The sequence below is a fragment of the Procambarus clarkii genome, chromosome 21, assembly GCF_040958095.1.
Source record: "Procambarus clarkii isolate CNS0578487 chromosome 21, FALCON_Pclarkii_2.0, whole genome shotgun sequence".
Classification (NCBI taxonomy): domain Eukaryota; kingdom Metazoa; phylum Arthropoda; class Malacostraca; order Decapoda; family Cambaridae; genus Procambarus; species Procambarus clarkii.
In genome coordinates this window covers 40,864,463-40,882,660 of record NC_091170.1, presented here as the reverse complement: position 1 = coordinate 40,882,660, position 18,198 = coordinate 40,864,463, and the positions used below count along the sequence as shown (strand labels likewise).

Genomic DNA, 18,198 nt, shown 5'->3' with positions numbered 1-18,198 from the left:
TCAAGTACACGAACGAGGACTCTCTATTTCGCTCACCAAAACTGAACGACGTAATCCAAACTTTCATTTAGATTAGAAACTTTTTTATCCAATGGGATTTATACAAATTTTAGTTATGACTGGAGTAAACAGGTGTACAGGTGTGGCTTGAGTGAACAGATTTACAGGTGTGGCTGGGGTGAACATTTGTATAGATGTAGCTGAAATGAACAGTTTTATAGTTGACTGGAGTGAACAGGTGTATAGGTGTGGCTGGAGTGAACAGTACAGCTGTAAAACATATTTAACTTTACACACAGAAATCACAATTGCGTGATGCATCAAATGAACAAATCCACAAGGGCCGTGACGAGGATTCGAACCTGCGTCCGAGAGCGTTTGTGTCTCGGAGAGGCTGCAGGATCCCAGTAAATTCAGTTGACTTTCTGGTTGCAATTCTTATACCCTGTCGTAGCTCAGTCGATTAAATCAGCGTCTGGGATGCTCTCGGACGCAGGTTCGAATCGTCGTCACGGCCTTTGTGGATTTGTTCATTGATGCATCACGCTATTGTGATTTCAGTGTGTAATCATTGTTGAAGGTTTGTGGTGTAGAAGGCACGAACAATAAGTAATCTCCGGCCAGATTCACAAAAGCACTTACGAACCTGTACATCTTTTCTCAATCTTTGGCGGCTTTGTTTCCAATTATTAAATAGTTAATGAGCTCCAAAGCACCAGGAGGCTGTTTATAACAATAACAACAGCTGAATGGGAAGTTTTCATGCTTGTAAACTGTTTAATAAGTGTAACCAAAGCCGCTAAAGATTGAGGAAAGATGTACACGTTCGTAAGTGCTTTCGTGAATCTGGCCCGAGGGAAACATAAACACACCCCTAGGTCTAGTATATGACACATGTATATTATATTAGGCCTATGGTACCTTACATTAGGCCTGTGATTGCCTGTACAGATTAGGTTACGTGGTTTAGCTACTTTCTATGGTTTTTTGTGTGTCAATGGACAAATTCTGTAACACACTATAGGATTTTTTTAAATACAACTGTCTAGTTGTGTTCGTTTTACCAAATGGTTGCTAGAAGTGCTTTCATTATTGGGCTGTGTTCAGTCATGCTAGTTTAGTACTTGCTGACACCAGCCTCACCTCACTTTCTCCACCATGACCCATAACTCCTTAATGACGAGAAATAATAATAATCAATGGGAATATATACGGCATCCCAACGTTATGTTAACACTTCACTTCTCTCTGTTTCTATGTCTGTCTCTTTCTGTGTCTCTGTTTCTCTATGTTTCTGTCTGTGTCGTCTGTCCTAGACAGACTCTGTGTCCTCTCCTCAAGCTTGGTGATCCAGGAAAGAAGACATTGCTTACCGTTGTTTCTCTGGAGGTTTTTCTCCTGCTCTTTGTCATATTTAAGCAGCTCTACTCTCCTCTCGCGCCAGACAGTTACTGCCCCGCTCCTGTGCCAGGTAAGTCCAATACGGGCTCACCATAGCCCGTGCTACTTGGAACTTTTTGTTCAAAGTAGCGAATTTTAAACATCATCATCCTCCTCCTCTCCTCTCCTCTCCTCTTAAGCATCTCTCCTCTTCTCTTGAGCCTTTTCCTTAGTGACATTTTACGCCTCTCTCTCCCATTTACTTATTTTGAGAGTGCTGATTATCTTTTCATAAATTTGTGTTTCTGGTTTTTCCTTTTCACCCCCTCGTCTTTACCTTGCTCCTCCACGAATTTCTCTTCCTCCTCCTCCTCCTTCTCAATAACTCGAGGTCCTTCTTCGCCTTTATCCTCCACCTCCTCAATCCCCATTTACCTATAATTTTACCCGTCGTCCTCATCACTTATTGCTTCTTCAACCACCTACTGGCAAGGATAAGGAAGAGGAGTAAAAGACGGGTGAGAGAAAGAGGAGAAAGGAGGAGAAGATGAGAGAGTGAGGAGGGAATCCCGGGTCGGCATCAGAAGGAGCCTCACGTCTGGTGGTCAAATTGTGAGATAAACTCTAGCCAGCAGCTTCCCATCGCCATGCTGGCGGCCGCCTCCCACACTCTTGTATAATATGACCCGCTACACCATCCCCTGGTGTGGCTACACCCTCCCCTGGTGTGGCGTGATGCTACACACCCTCCCCTGGTGTGGCATGACGCTACACCCTCCCCTGGTGTGGCATGACGCTACACCCTCCCCTGGTGTGGCATGACGCTACACCCTCCCCTGGTGTGGCATGACGCTACACCCTCCCCTGGTGTGGCATGACGCTACACCCTCCCCTGGTGTGGCATAGTAACATCACCGTAGTAAAGTATCGAAAATTGGAGAAAGGGAGGGAAGAAAATTCCTATGGCGAGGGAGGTAGAGAGGTGGAAGGGAGGCGTGTGGGAGAGTAGTGAGGGGAAAGGGGAAAGTTGTAGAATGAAAGAAAATGGGAGTGCTGCCATGGGTAAGGGCCACCTGCCATGGGTAAGGGCCACCTGCCATGGGTAAGGGTAACCACACAGGAGGTCACTACACAAACTCGTAAGGCAGGCAGGAGTTACCAAACAGAGAAGAGTCAGAGAGTGAGTGACAAGTGCCAAACTGCAGAGATGGTCTAAGAAGTGGCTTCTAGAGTTCAACACCAGCAAGTGTAACGTGATGGAAATGGGATCCGGAGCCAGGAGATCGAAAGGCCAATACACGATGAAGGGGAACCTTCACTTATATCCGGCAGGAGACAGAAACAATTGGGTAGTTTTTCACGTGATACTTCTAATAGCCTATTATCAGATATGTACCTGGGAGTTAGACAACTGTTGTGGCCTGCATTTAGCATGAGAGAGAGAGAGAGAGAGAGAGAGAAAGGGATATCGGAGATATGAAAAATAAAAATTGGTTAGAAAACTGTACATTATACAACAACGCTATGAGAGGGGGGGCCCAGGAGCTAACAATTGATCCTGTAGGCGCATATATAGGTATATATACACAAATCATTCCCCCCCCCCCCCACCCGTATCGCTAAGCCTTCTTTCCAACACAAACTGAACAAAATGAATTCTATATCTATTTAAATCTCCACCCACTACCCGTCCTCTCGTGTAATAGGTCTCATTATTTACGTAGTCGGCCGACCCGTTATATATGCAACGTAACAGTAAAAGTTAAAACACCGTAATTTTGACGTTCTCTATACAAGAGCCTCGACAGGTTAGGTGGGGCCAGACCCTTCCAAGTGCTATGTAGTCAAGCGCCAGGTAAGTCCACTACGGGCTCACCATAGCCCGTGCTACTTGGAACTTTTGGTTCACAGTAGCTGAATCTATAACAACAACAACAACAGGTACTTTATCCTCATAATTCCCTTCCCTTCTGGTTAGCAAAGCGGTCCCTGATTAGTAAGTTTTATTTTCTGATTAACTTATTACTGCTTTATTGTCTGATTATTTCTATAGTAAAGTATAGAAAGTAATGTTATCCCCTCCCCCCCATCAAACTTTGTTTTGACCTATGCCTCGGACAGCATTCTGTCATATGCCTCGGACAGCATTCTGTCCTATGCCCCGGACAGCATTCCGTCCTATGTCCCGGACAGCATTCCGTCCTATGTCCCGGACAGCATTCCGTCCTATGTCCCGGAGAGCATTCCGTCCTATGCCCCGGACAGCATTCTACCCAGTGCCCCGGACAGCATTCTACCCAGTGCCCCGGACAGCATTCTACCCAGTGCCCCGGACAGCATTCTACCCAGTGCCCCGGACAGCATTCTACCCAGTGCCCCGGACAGCATTCTACCCAGTGCCCCGGACAGCATTCTACCCAGTGCCCCGGACAGCATTCTACCCAGTGCCCCGGACAGCATTCTACCCAGTGCCCCGGACAGCATTCTACCCAGTGCCCCGGACAGCATTCTACCCAGTGCCCCGGACAGCATTCTACCCAGTGCCCCGGACAGCATTCTACCCAGTGCCCCGGACAGCATTCTACCCAGTGCCCCGGACAGCATTCTACCCAGTGCCCCGGACAGCATTCTACCCAGTGCCCCGGACAGCATTCTACCCAGTGCCCCGGACAGCATTCTACCCAGTGCCCCGGACAGCATTCTACCCAGTGCCCCGGACAGCATTCTACCCAGTGCCCCGGACAGCATTCTACCCAGTGCCCCGGACAGCATTCTACCCAGTGCCCCGGACAGCATTCTACCCAGTGCCCCGGACAGCATTCTACCCAGTGCCCCGGACAGCATTCTACCCAGTGCCCCGGACAGCATTCTACCCAGTGCCCCGGACAGCATTCTACCCAGTGCCCCGGACAGCATTCTACCCAGTGCCCCGGACAGCATTCTACCCAGTGCCCCGGACAGCATTCTACCCAGTGCCCCGGACAGCATTCTACCCAGTGCCCCGGACAGCATTCTACCCAGTGCCCCGGACAGCAGTCTGTCCTATGCCTGGGGGACAGCATAGGGAGGTACCTAAGACTACCGACTCGACCCTTACTTGGACCTGTAAGCCACCGTCCCTAAGGCGTCTTAGGCGAAAGGCAAAACCAAATTTGAGATGAACAAATTGCTAGTTTTCTCATGAAGTAAACTCTCACTTCACCCCCAGGAACAGCATGGTTACCCAGTTTGGTAACAGCGTCAGCGGTTTAAGATTCACCTACTGGTAACCAAAAGTTCCAAGTAGCACGGGCTATGGTGAGCCCGTAATGGACTTACCTGGCACAGGAGCGGTAGCTGTAACTATTGGGTGTCTAGTAGTAGGGAGGAGGACGGAGGCAGCTGCTGTTGTTGTTGTTTTTAGATTTAGCTACTCGGAACGAAGTGTCTATGTAGCACGGGCTATGGTGAGCCCGTGAGGCAGCTGCGTATGTAAGCATATATAAGCAGACCTGTGGCTCAGGTGTGGGCCTTAATGACATCCTCCATGTGGCCTTCAGGTGCAAATTAGTGCGTGTGAATAGTGCTATATCTGTCACTGGTGAGGGGGGGGGACAGATTTGCCACAATTTGTATCATTGATGTATATGTTGCTTACTGTATCAGAATATGTATACCCCTGTTTTATGTATTGCTTACTGTATCTCAGAATATGTATTCCCCTGATGTGTGTGTTGTTCATTCTCTCACAGAATTACAACTACATTAAACTTAGGGGGGGGAAAAAGGACGCGAAATCAGGAGTGTAATTTTGTCGTTTTGTTTGACATAAATTCGGCCATTGTGCTGTTTTGTGGGTTGCCTCCTTGTGAGGTGTCTGGGAGATTGTGTTGTGTCTCACTGGTGTGCTTTTGACTGGTTAGTGGATGGCATTGTTGGTGTAAGTTGTCTGTGTGTATGTACTGGTCTGTCTTGTGTGTGTATGTACTGGCCTGTCTTATGTGTGTATGTACTGGCCTGTCTTGTGTGTGTATGTACTGGCCTGTCTTGTGTGTGTATGTACTGGCCTGTCTTGTGTGTGTATGTACTGGTCTGTCTTGTGTGTGTGTGTGTACTGGCCTGTCTTGTGTGTGTATGTACTGGTCTTGTGTGTGTGTGTGTACTGGCCTGTCTTGTGTGTGTATGTACTGGCCTGTCTTGTGTGCATGTACTGGCCTGTCTTGTGTGCATGTACTGGCCTGTCTTGTGTGCATGTACTTGCCTCACCTACATGTGCAGGCTAGACGAACTTCGGCTCCTGGTCGCCCATTGCACCAATAGATCCCCCCTCACTCTCGTCTCTTCTCAGTCCTACTCTTGAAATGTCTTAAGGAAGTAACCCCATGACAGATCAGATAAGCTTACATGAAGTTAACTCCTTTTTTGACAATTTCTCTACCTGAATACCTTCCTTCCTGTCTGTCTGTCTCTGTTTTTCTACCTTTCAAGTGCTCACATGCTATGAGTTACTACTTCCATATATGTAGATATTCTTGAATTTGACCGAGGCTGGGATAACCTATAAACTCACATTGATTCTCGAGATATTAATATTTATTTTCCCTTTTCTCTCTACCGCTTCATCGACTATGGTGTTCCTACCATTGTTGTGGTCTGATGATAGTGACATGATGGTGGTATGTGGCCGCCACGGTAGTTATATTGGTTCATGGTGTTAGGTTATGGCTGAGACAGGCATAACCTAATTACTGTGACCATGGTAGAGATCTTGTTTCTATAGCCATTAAGGCGTCTTGTTCATGGTTATTGGCCCTCTGTCCATGGCATTTCTTTGTTTATAGCCTTGGTATGTGTCCATGAGATTGGCTCGTGTGTCATATATGCATTGGAGTGTATATTTTTAACATGGATACATGGAATTCATACATATTAGTGGTAGTGACACGCGTGATAAGTGTCTGTATACATTTTACCTCACTATATATCCACGTCGATATGTTCTTGGGAGACTTAAATATTCGCTTGACTCAGATGTATATATCCCTCGGGACGATGTATATTTGCAATAGCGAGGTGTATATCCTTGAGGAATTCAAGTTGTGTATTGGTGTATGATACTATAAATAACTGTTTTGACTTGGAATATTTCAGACAGGAGGCCCTTCTCCGCCCCCGCCCCCTAGCAATATAAACTTGATGTGTATATAGAAGACAGAAAATGGCAATGTACATGGAGTAGAGAGAGAGAAAGAGAGAGAGAGAGAGGGAGGGAGAGAGAGAGGGAGGGAGAGAGAGAGAGAGGGGGAGGGAGAGAGAGAGATTATAATACACTGTTCCTTTTCGCTACTGTTACCTGTGTTTGATTATCGTTCCGTGTCACCTCTGTAGATTATAATTGATGCATTACAAAAAATTCATTGAATATCACTACAATTAAGGTTAATTAATTAATTAGCGTTAATTTACACTTTTGTTTCTTCGTTTCATTTTTATTTGAACATTTTACATTTTTTTTATTTATATTTATATATTTTTTACGAGTAAAGCAGCAAGTTGTTACCACAACATTTTGAGTGGGAGAGATTTTATTATGGAAAGTTATGCCACTCTGATTAATATTACTTTTTCAGGGGATTTTGGAGTCATATGCACGCTTTGTTTTGAATGTGTTCTTTTTGTCTGTGTCTGTGTTTGGTGTATGGATGTGTGTTTCCGTGTATATTGTGGTGTGGCGAGGCGTGAGGCAAGGGGGAGGGTCGCCCCCTTCAGCAATCACTGTACACAACAGTGCTGTTGGGGAGGGGGGGGGGGGCTGGGGAGGGGGGGTTGGTGGTGGGGGGGGGGTGCCTCCTGCTCTTCCTCATACTCCTCATCCTCCTCATGATACTGTTGCAGCCCTCCTACTGTTGCTTGTTATTGCAACTGTTGTTTCTCCTGCAGCGAGCGATGGTGCTGCTTTTGTTCCTCTTTTTGTAACTGATTTTAAGGTTGTTGTTGTTGTTGTGACCACTGTTGCTATTGTGACCTCTGATACTGTTGTTGCTGTTGTGACTTCTGTTGTTGTTGTGACGTCTATTGCTGCTGTTGGTGTGACCTCTATTGCAGCTCCTGTCTCTGCTGTTGCAGCTACACTGTGTCTTCTGTTGCAGCTCCTGTCTCTGCTGTTGCAGCTCCTGTCTCTGCTGTTGTAGCTCCTGTCTCTGCTGTTGCAGCTACACTGTGTCTTCTGTTGCAGCTCCTGTCTCTGCTGTTGCAGCTCCTGTCTCTGTTGTTGCAGCTACACTGTGTCTTCTGTTGCAGCTCCTGTCTCTGTTGTTGCAGCTACACTGTGTCTTCTGTTGCAGCTCCTGTCTCTGTTGTTGCAGCTCCTGGCTCTGTTGTTGCAGCTCCTGGCTCTGCTGTTGCAGCTCCTGGCTCTGCTGTTGCAGCTCCTGGCTCTGCTGTTGCAGCTCCTGGCTCTACTGTTGCAGCTCCTGGCTCTGCTGTTGCAGCTCCTGGCTCTGCTGTTGCAGCTCCTGGCTCTGCTGTTGCAGCTCCTGGCTCTGCTGTTGCAGCTCCTGGCTCTGCTGTTGCAGCTCCTGGCTCTGCTGTTGCAGCTCCTGGCTCTGCTGTTGCAGCTCCTGGCTCTGCTGTTGCAGCTCCTGGCTCTGCTGTTGCAGCTCCTGGCTCTGCTGTTGCAGCTCCTGGCTCTGCTGTTGCAGCTCCTGGCTCTGCTGTTGCAGCTCCTGGCTCTGCTGTTGCAGCTCCTGGCTCTGCTGTTGCAGCTCCTGGCTCTGCTGTTGCAGCTCCTGGCTCTGCTGTTGCAGCTCCTGGCTCTGCTGTTGCAGCTCCTGGCTCTGCTGTTGCAGCTCCTGGCTCTGCTGTTGCAGCTCCTGGCTCTGCTGTTGCAGCTCCTGGCTCTGCTGTTGCAGCTCCTGGCTCTGCTGTTGCAGCTCCTGGCTCTGCTGTTGCAGCTCCTGGCTCTGCTGTTGCAGCTCCTGGCTCTGCTGTTGCAGCTCCTGGCTCTGCTGTTGCAGCTCCTGGCTCTGCTGTTGCAGCTCCTGGCTCTGCTGTTGCAGCTCCTGGCTCTGCTGTTGCAGCTCCTGGCTCTGCTGTTGCAGCTCCTGGCTCTGCTGTTGCAGCTCCTGGCTCTGCTGTTGCAGCTCCTGGCTCTGCTGTTGCAGCTCCTGGCTCTGCTGTTGCAGCTCCTGTGACTGTTGTTGCAGCTCCTGTCTCTCCTGTTGCAGCTCCTGAGACTGTTGTTGCAGCTCCTGTGACTGTTGTTGCAGCTCCTGTGACTGTTGTTGCAGCTCCTTTCTCTGCTGTTGCAGCTCCTTTCTCTGCTGTTGCAGCTCCTGTCTCTGCTGTTGCAGCTCCTGTGACTGTTGTTGCAGCTCCTGTCTCTGCTGTTGCAGCTCCTGTCTCTGCTGTTGCAGCTCCTGTCTCTGCTGTTGCAGCTCCTGTGACTGTTGTTGCAGCTCCTGTGACTGTTGTTGCAGCTCCTGTCTCTCCTGTTGCAGCTCCTGTGACTGTTGTTGCAGCTCCTGTGACTGTTGTTGCAGCTCCTGTGACTGTTGTTGCAGCTCCTGTGACTGTTGTTGTAGCCACTGGTGCTGGTGGTGGTGTTGTGGCCACTGGTGCTGGTGGTGGTGTTGTGGCCACTGGTGCTGCTGGTGGTGTTGTGGCCACTGGTGGTGCTGGTGGTGTTGTAGCCACTGGTGGTGCTGGTGGTGTTGTAGCCACTGGTGCTGCTGGTGGTGTTGTGGCCACTGGTGCTGCTGGTGGTGTTGTGGCCACTGGTGCTGCTGGTGTTGTAGCCACTGGTGCTGCTGGTGTTGTAGCCACTGGTGCTGCTGGTGGCGTTGTGGCCACTGGTGCTGCTGGTGTTGTAGCCACTGGTGCTGCTGGTGTTGTGGCCACTGGTGCTGCTGGTGGCGTTGTGGCCACTGGTGCTGCTGGTGTTGTAGCCACTGGTGCTGCTGGTGTTGTGGCTGCTGGTGTTGTGGCCACTGGTGCTGGTGGTGTTGTGGCCACTGGTGCTGCTGGTGTTGTGGCCACTGGTGCTGCTGGTGGCGTTGTGGCCACTGGTGCTGCTGGTGGCGTTGTGGCCACTGGTGCTGCTGGTGTTGTAGCCACTGGTGCTGGTGGTGTTGTAGCCACTGGTGCTGATGGTGGTGTAGCCACTGGTGCTGATGGTGGTGTAGCCACTGGTGCTGCTGCTGGTGTTGTGGCCACTGGTGCTGCTGGTGTTGTGGCCACTGGTGCTGCTGGTGGCGTTGTAGCCACTGGTGCTGCTGGTGTTGTGGCCACTGGTGCTGCTGGTGGCGTTGTTGCCACTGGTGCTGCTGGTGGTGTTGTGGCCACTGGTGCTGCTGGTGTTGTAGCCACTGGTGCTGCTGGTGTTGTAGCCACTGGTGCTGCTGGTGTTGTAGCCACTGGTGCTGCTGGTGTTGTAGCCACTGGTGCTGCTGGTGTTGTGGCCACTGGTGCTGCTGGTGGTGTTGTGGCCACTGGTGCTGCTGGTGGTGTTGTAGCCACTGGTGCTGCTGGTGGTGTTGTGGCCACTGGTGCTGCTGGTGGTGTTGTAGCCACTGGTGCTGCTGGTGTTGTGGCCACTGGTGCTGCTGGTGTTGTGGTCACTGGTGCTGCTGGTGGCGTTGTGGCCACTGGTGCTGCTGGTGGCGTTGTGGCCATTGGTGCTGCTGGTGTTGTAGCCACTGGTGCTGCTGGTGTTGTGGCCACTGGTGCTGCTGGTGTTGTGGCCACTGGTGCTGCTGGTGTTGTGGCCACTGGTGCTGCTGGTGTTGTGGCCACTGGTGCTGCTGGTGTTGTGGCCACTGGTGCTGCTGGTGTTGTTGCCACTGGTGCTGCTGGTGGTGTTGTGGCCACTGGTGTTGCTGGTGGCGTTGTGGCCACTGGTGGTGCTGGTGGTGTTGTGGCCACTGGTGCTGCTGCTGGTGTTGTGGCCACTGGTGCTGCTGAGTAGTAGGGATGACATGCCACAGGTCCCCATTTTTTTTTTTTGCCAGAGGACCCCTGTGGGGTGTAAGCGCTACAGGGGATATTTTTTTTTGGGCAGAGGACCCCTGTGGGGTGTAAGCGCTACAGGGGATATTTTTTTTTGGGCAGAGGACCCCTGTGGGGTGTAAGCGCTACAGGTGATATTTTTTTTCAGATCAAATATCCCCTGTAGCGCTTGGGGGTTTTCAGGTCAAATATCGTGCGTAGCGCTTCGGGGTTTTCAGGTCCGAAATATCGTGTGTAGCGCTTTAGGGTTTTCAGGCGAATTTGGGGAGTCACAGATTTAGAATTAGGGAATTCTTATAATGAAAAATAATGTCATACGAGTTTGCTAAAGTTCTTATAAGAAAAATAATTTCCGAGACTTAGAAGTTTGTTAAGGCCTTATGGGAGAAATTCAAATAACGTGTGTAGCACTTTAGGGCTTCCAGGAGAACTCTACGGACATATTTTACATGTTTTCAACTTACAAAATCGTCTATGTAAGCCTTAGTTATTCATATAAATTTAGAAAATCACCTGTGTAAGTCATTGTTTTCAGGGTTTCGTACATCACACCCCCCTCCCTCCCCCCTTACCTCGCAATCTGTCGCATCACCTGTATTTACTTTAGACGTCAGCCAGACACGGCCTTCAGGTCACCTCGGTAATCTTATCTTATCTTATCCATAATATCTGGACCGTCCCTCCTCTCTCTCTCTCTCTCCCTCCTCTCTCTCTCTCTCCTCTTCATATTATTCCCTCTTCCTATTTTCTGACATACTATATTTTATTCCTTTTTCATTAACCAGTCAGTTTTATACAAATCAACCGAAGCATCTCAATGTAACCTTTAATACTGAAAACTGCCTCAGAGACTATCTAAGCTGGCCCCAGCTACCTGCCCCAGGCTATCTGCCCGAGGCAATCATCACCTGATTACCTGCCCCAGACAACCACCAGTCATTGTCAGCGTTCACCACCGTCCATTAACAATGAATAAACTTTAGGCGTAATAAAACTTATTTATTTATTTAGTCATCTAATTCGTAGTTTACACAATTTATAATAAACTAATCAGTTATCCCGAAGTTCTAAGAAGCTCGCTCCTCAATCTGCCTGTATAATAACAGTTTCAGATAGCGTTTACGCATGTAGCCGCTACCTCCGTCCCTATCTCACAAGGCGGAGGGTCATCTCCGTAATCATACACTATCTAGCGTAGCCTCAACACCTGTTCATACCTCTCACCCGCTCGCATCTCACTCCTGCATCACCTACACCGACCCCCACCGAACGCCGCTGCTATCTTATCGTCACAATCTTATCTAGACCTGTCTCTCTCTACCTTACACCTTACTCTCCCTAATCATTATCATTAATATTGTTCTTTCTCAAATCCGTACAGCTATATGAACTTTGTAATACTAGTTCCATACATTAAACAAAACAGTTTTCTCAAATCAATCGGTTCAATTGTCAAACCTTAGCTCATGTCCTCGCATTACTTCCCTCGCACATCTTGTTTATTAACCCCATCATACCTGGTAAATAAGAACAAGACAGTTACTAAGCTCCAGCTCTCATCGCCGCTTTAGTTCTCTCTCGTATCTTCGTTAATAACAGTCCAATTTCCCTTAAATTTTACCCTCTGTATTTCAGACACCATAAATAAAAACCAGTTCAGTTATCAAGTTTCAACTCTTGTGCCCCAGCTTAGTTCATTTGTACAAGTTCATTATTTCCAACTAAATCATCCTGAGATTTAAGATCACCGTATTTCTAACGTAGTAAAATTAATCGGGGGCATTAACCAAGCTACATTTCCTCTGTCTTAGATCATCAGACATAATTATATCCGACCAAATTCCTCTCCTACATATCTGCTTATCAGAATAATTACATTACCCTCCCCTCCCCAACGTACCCAAACCTTCAATAATCATACTGTATTTGCATATTTTCTCTATATTCAGCTATGTTCTTCACTTTTTGTCCACGTTTTCTGCGTTCATTCCATATTCTACAAATGGTCACAGCATGCTCAGTTCAAATGTTTTTTTCTGCCGTTTTCCCCGTATGTTCACTATGTTCTATAATGTTCACAGCGTGCTCAGTTCAATTCTTTTCTACCACTTTCCCCATATGTTCACTATGTTCTTTGTCATGTTTTCTTGCACATCATATGTTCCCTGTATAACTTTTATACTCAATATTCATATTCTCAATGTTCTTAGCACATTCTTCGCATTTTCCATGTTTTTCTGCTTTCATTCTATGTTCTATAAATGTTCACAGCGTGCTCAGTTCAATTCCTTTCTACCACTTTCCCCATATGTTCACTATGTTCTTTGTCATGTTTTCATACACATCATATGTTCACTGTATAACTTTTATACTCAGTATTCATGTTCTCAATGTTCTTAGCTTGTTCTTCACACGTTCAGTGTTCATTCTTTGTATTCCCTATGTTCCTTATCATGTCTTCATAATCTCTATAAGTTCATATTCCCTGCATTCTCACTCTATTCATCAACTGTTTCTTACATGTTTTCTGTGTTCACCGTATGTTCACTGTGTTCATTCCCGTACTTAACCTCAATTTTTTTATGTTCTTTGTTTTCTTCCATTCGCTAACTAGTTCTTTGTCAAATAATATTATACCGCATTACAGTTCCCTCAACAATTTTAGTCGTCAAGTTTTATTTTCAAAACTATATCAAAGTATTTCTCGTTGTCAACTTAATAGTTCTACCAGCCATGTTCTTAAACAAATCTACACTTTATTCAGTTCCAAATTTACAAAAGACAAACCTTTCTTGCACTTTGTCATGTTTTCTTGTGCATCATATGTTCTTCACAAGTCCATTGTTCATTCTTTGTATTCCCTATTCTCCTTATCATGTTTTCATGTTCTCTGTAAGTTCATATTCCCAGCATGTTCACTGTATTCATCAACTTTTTCTTACATGTTTTCTGTGTTCACCGTATGTTCACTGTGTTCATTCCCCTACTTAACCTCAATTTTTTATGTTCTTTGTTTTCTTTCATTCGCTAACTAGTTCTTTGTCAAATAATATTATACCGCATTACAGTTTCCTCAACAATTTTAGTCACCAAGTTTTTATTTGCAAAACTAAGTCAAAGTAATTCTCATAGTCAACTTATTAGTTCTACCAACCCCCCCGTTCGTAAACAAAAATCTACACTTTATTCAGTTCCAAATTTACAAAGACAAACCTTTCTTGCAACTTCTTAACTAAAAATTGTTTCGCCAATCAACTAAAACATAGTCACATTCATCTTTTCTCAACTAAACTTATTCCCCAGTCAACTAAAAATAGTCACTTCATCATGTTTCCTTTTCATTTCTTAACTGAAATATCACTCCTCTCATCAGAAAATAGTCAGGATTAATCTCATTCAACACCGTTCTTAACTAAAACAGCCTTTCACTTAGCTAAAAATTGTCAAAGGAATTCTTTTCAGCACAACTAACTTTATCCATCATCAAGTAATTAAAAAATAGTCTCATTCATCATTTCGTAACAACCATTATGTTTTCGTCAAATAAGAAAATATAGTCACAGATATCTATCATCGTCATTCTTAACTGACATTTTATACTTTGTCGAGCACTAAATAGCCACTTTCGTCATGTTTTGTCTTTTTCCATAACTAAAAGTATTCATCGGTCAACTAAAAAATAGTTACTTCATCATGTTTCCTTGTCATTTCTTAACTGAAATATCACTTCTCTCATCTGAAAATAGTCAGAAATAGCCTCGTTCAACACTGTTCTTAACTATGTAACCTTTCACTTCGCTAGAATAGTCATATTCATCGTTGTTCCTAACTAAATTATATGTCGGTAAGTAAGAAATATAGTCAAAGACACTCTTCGAGACATCAAGGACTTACTCAAAGACATCAAAGTTACACTCAAAGACGTCCTTTTCATTAATCAGAGAAACTTTCTAAGACGTCTTTGTTCATTAAAGTTAATCTCTTGTCCACAAAGTTATTCTGTGCTATCAAACTTGTTCTCAAAGATATCAAATGTTATTCACAGAGTCATCAAAGTTATTTGTAACTCACTTTGTTCATAAAAGTTATTCTCAGAGACATCAAAAGTTAATCTCAAAGTCATCAAATGTTATTCTTCGAAACATAAAATTTGCTCTGTAAGATATCTTCGTTCATCAAACTTATTCTCAGAGATATCTAAAGTTATTCTCAGAACAATCAAAAGTTATTCTAAGACAACAAAGTTATTCTCAGAGCTACCCAAAGCTATTCTCAGAGTCACCTTCGTTCGTCAGAGAAACTTTCAAACATCTTTGTTCATCAAACTTGTTTTCAAAGTCATCAAAAGTTAATCTAAGACATCTTCTTTCATCAAAGTTATTTTCAGAGACATCTAAAGTTATTCTCAGAGCTATCAAACTTGTTCTCAGAGACATCAAATGTTATTCTCGAAGTCATCAAAAGATATTTTCAGAGACATCTAAGTTATTTTTCTATGTTATAAAGTTATTTTCAGAGACATCTAAAGTTATTCTCAGAGCTATCAAACTCGTTCTCTAAACATCAATGTTGTTCTCTAAGACATTAAAGTTGTTCTCAAATCATCACAGTTATTCCCAGAGCTATCAAAGTTATTCTCAGAGTCATCAAAGTTATTCAAAGAGCTAACAAAAGCTATTCTCTAAGTAACCTTTCGTTCATCAGAGAAGCTTTCAAAGTCATCTTCGTTCTCCAAAAGTTGTTCTCCAAGACACCTTTGTTCATCATGTTATTCTTAAAACGTCTTTAGTCATAAAAACTATTTTTCAGAGCCGAAGTTATTCTCAGAGACATAAAACTTCTCTCAAATATAGCTAGTTCCACTTTTCATATCAAAAACTTTCATTTCCGTTTAAATGTATTTTCCTTTGCCTTAGATCGCATATATTACAGATCAAGCCCCTCCCCAGGTAAATACATATTAAGGAAACATTATGGAAGTAATAATTGAAAGAGTAGTTAGTTTACTAAACTTTTATTATGCTTAAATTTAAAGAAAAAACATTAGTAACAACTAAACATACATTTCAAAGAAAAACAATATTTAATAACTAAATAGCTATCATTAAACATAAAATATCAAATAATGAAAGAAAAAGATCATATTTATATACGCGGCTTCTTAAAATCAAGCTTCATTAGCTATGTTTCATAATATTTTAACAAAAATGAACATGCATAAATATACCAGTTATGATACAGTATACTATCTGAAAGGGTAAGTTTTACATTACATTATTTAAGTGTAAAATAGCCTTTGAATATAATAGTAACTATTTACTAAAATAGGATACGAGAGCAGGTTTATCAGCCACGATAATGAATAGTGGGTCATTTTTAGGTGAGGTGAAAAGGTTAGGGGATTAAGGTCAAATATGGTATCACCAGCTATCGGGGGAAAGTGTATATAGGCCGTGAAGTGATAATTATCATGAGAGTTATGGGAGGAGCAAAAATTATCGTGTAGGAACGGGAGCGTCTGCATTTTCACTTGTGTCCCGGTCTTTGAACTGGCGTGATCAGCTCCTACTCGGAACCTCTTACTTAACGAGAAAATGTCTGGAACTAACGGTGAGTACTTTTGTTTAGTATAATACGTTGTTGGGAGAGGGAAGAGAGTGCTAACCTTTACTAAGTTCCCAAGTTCTTTAGGGATTAAGTTAAATTTACTTAGGTGCGTTTAGATATGTACGTAGTTTTTTTTTTTTATTTTATTTATTTTTATAGGGGTAAGAAAATAGTATGTTTTATTTATTTTTATAGGGGTAAGAAAATAGTATGTTTTATACTTTACTCAGGTTTTTGTTTTGTTCCTTTACAGGAGATGAAGGAAAGATTATTATTAAGGGGGACATCTTCATGATCAACATATTTAAGAAAAGCGAAGAGGTGATGGACCTGTTGAAGACTATTTTTGTTAGAAGGGGAACGAAAGCGGAGCCATCAGATGATAACCAGATCTCCCCTACTTCCCCTGATGTTAATAATATTGTTAAAGACATAGGTGCCACTAATTCTGTTAAGGAACGCAGAGATGGGAACGGGGAACCTAACCATGATCCTGATAGTGATGAAAAATCTGTTAGTAGCGAAGACGAACTAGATACAACGGTAATATTCGCCGAGGGAAAAGCTCCCCTCTTATTTAAAGACACTGAAATAAGGGCAAATAAAACCTCGTCCCCCCAGCCAGGGTGTAGCGGCTGGAGCTCCCCTGATTATATACGAGCGGTGGGGACTAAACAGATAAACGAAAAATGTAATACTTCACGAGCTGAGGAGTATATTATTTCAGATAGTGATGACGATATTTATAAATGGAGCGATGACCCCGATTTTCAGAATCATCCTAATGAAACACCGTCATATAAGCGAAAAAATAAATTCAGCTGCAAGCGAAAGCTTGATTTTAAGAAGCCGCGTATATAAATATGATCTTTTTCTTTCATTATTTGATATTTTATGTTTAATGATAGCTATTTAGTTATTAAATATTGTTTTTCTTTGAAATGTATGTTTAGTTGTTACTAATGTTTTTTCTTTAAATTTAAGCATAATAAAAGTTTAGTAAACTAACTACTCTTTCAATTATTACTTCCATAATGTTTCCTTAATATGTATTTACCTGGGGAGGGGCTTGATCTGTAATATATGCGATCTAAGGCAAAGGAAAATACATTTAAACGGAAATGAAAGTTTTTGATATGAAAAGTGGAACTAGCTATATTTGAGAGAAGTTTTATGTCTCTGAGAATAACTTCGGCTCTGAAAAATAGTTTTTATGACTAAAGACGTTTTAAGAATAACATGATGAACAAAGGTGTCTTGGAGAACAACTTTTGGAGAACGAAGATGACTTTGAAAGCTTCTCTGATGAACGAAAGGTTACTTAGAGAATAGCTTTTGTTAGCTCTTTGAATAACTTTGATGACTCTGAGAATAACTTTGATAGCTCTGGGAATAACTGTGATGATTTGAGAACAACTTTAATGTCTTAGAGAACAACATTGATGTTTAGAGAACGAGTTTGATAGCTCTGAGAATAACTTTAGATGTCTCTGAAAATAACTTTATAACATAGAAAAATAACTTAGATGTCTCTGAAAATATCTTTTGATGACTTCGAGAATAACATTTGATGTCTCTGAGAACAAGTTTGATAGCTCTGAGAATAACTTTAGATGTCTCTGAAAATAACTTTGATGAAAGAAGATGTCTTAGATTAACTTTTGATGTCTCTTGGATTAACTTTGATGACTGAGAGTGAGTTAGAGATTACCTTTGTTAACTCTGAGAATAACTTTGATGAACAAAGATGTTTTGGAAAGTTTCTCTGAAGAACGAAGGTGACTCTGAGAATAATTTTTGTTAGCTCTTTGAATAACTTTGATGACTTTGAGAATGACTTCTGAGAACATGGGTAGTATTTGAATGCGTCTTTGATGTAATGAAAAGTAACTTTGATGACTCGAAGATATCTTGCAGATCAACTTTGATGACAGAGATTAACTTTTGTTGTTTTAGAGATTAACTTTTTGATAGCTCCGAGAATAACTTTTATGCCTCTGAGATTAACTTTAATGAACGAAGATGTCTTAGAAAGTTCTCTGATGAATGAAAGGCTACTTGGAGAATAGCATTTTGATGACTGAGATTAACTTTTTGATGACTCTGAGAATAACTTTGAGGATGCGAGTAAATTTTTGAGTGTTTGAGAGCGTCTTTTTTGTTATCTATAAGAGTAACTTTGGTGTTACGGAGAGCACCTTTGACTATTTTTCTTACTTAACGACA

General features: G+C 43.4%; 2 protein-coding genes across 2 annotated transcripts; one reads left to right on the top strand and one right to left on the bottom strand.

Annotated features, from left to right (window-relative positions):
• The first annotated feature begins 3,488 nt into the window (after positions 1-3,488).
• Positions 3,489-4,541, top strand: LOC138367308 (uncharacterized). The gene has a single exon (XM_069328732.1). It carries the CDS (start codon positions 3,489-3,491, stop codon positions 4,539-4,541), a length of 1,053 nt encoding a protein of 350 aa, XP_069184833.1.
• A 3,276-nt stretch (positions 4,542-7,817) lies between these two features.
• Positions 7,818-11,535, bottom strand: LOC123748659 (putative uncharacterized protein DDB_G0271606). Its single transcript, XM_045730819.2, has 2 exons — positions 11,521-11,535; positions 7,818-8,909 (listed from the first exon to the last, which is right to left on the bottom strand). Exons 1-2 carry the CDS (start codon positions 11,533-11,535, stop codon positions 7,818-7,820), a joined length of 1,107 nt encoding a protein of 368 aa, XP_045586775.2.
• Positions 11,536-18,198: the final 6,663 nt, after the last annotated feature.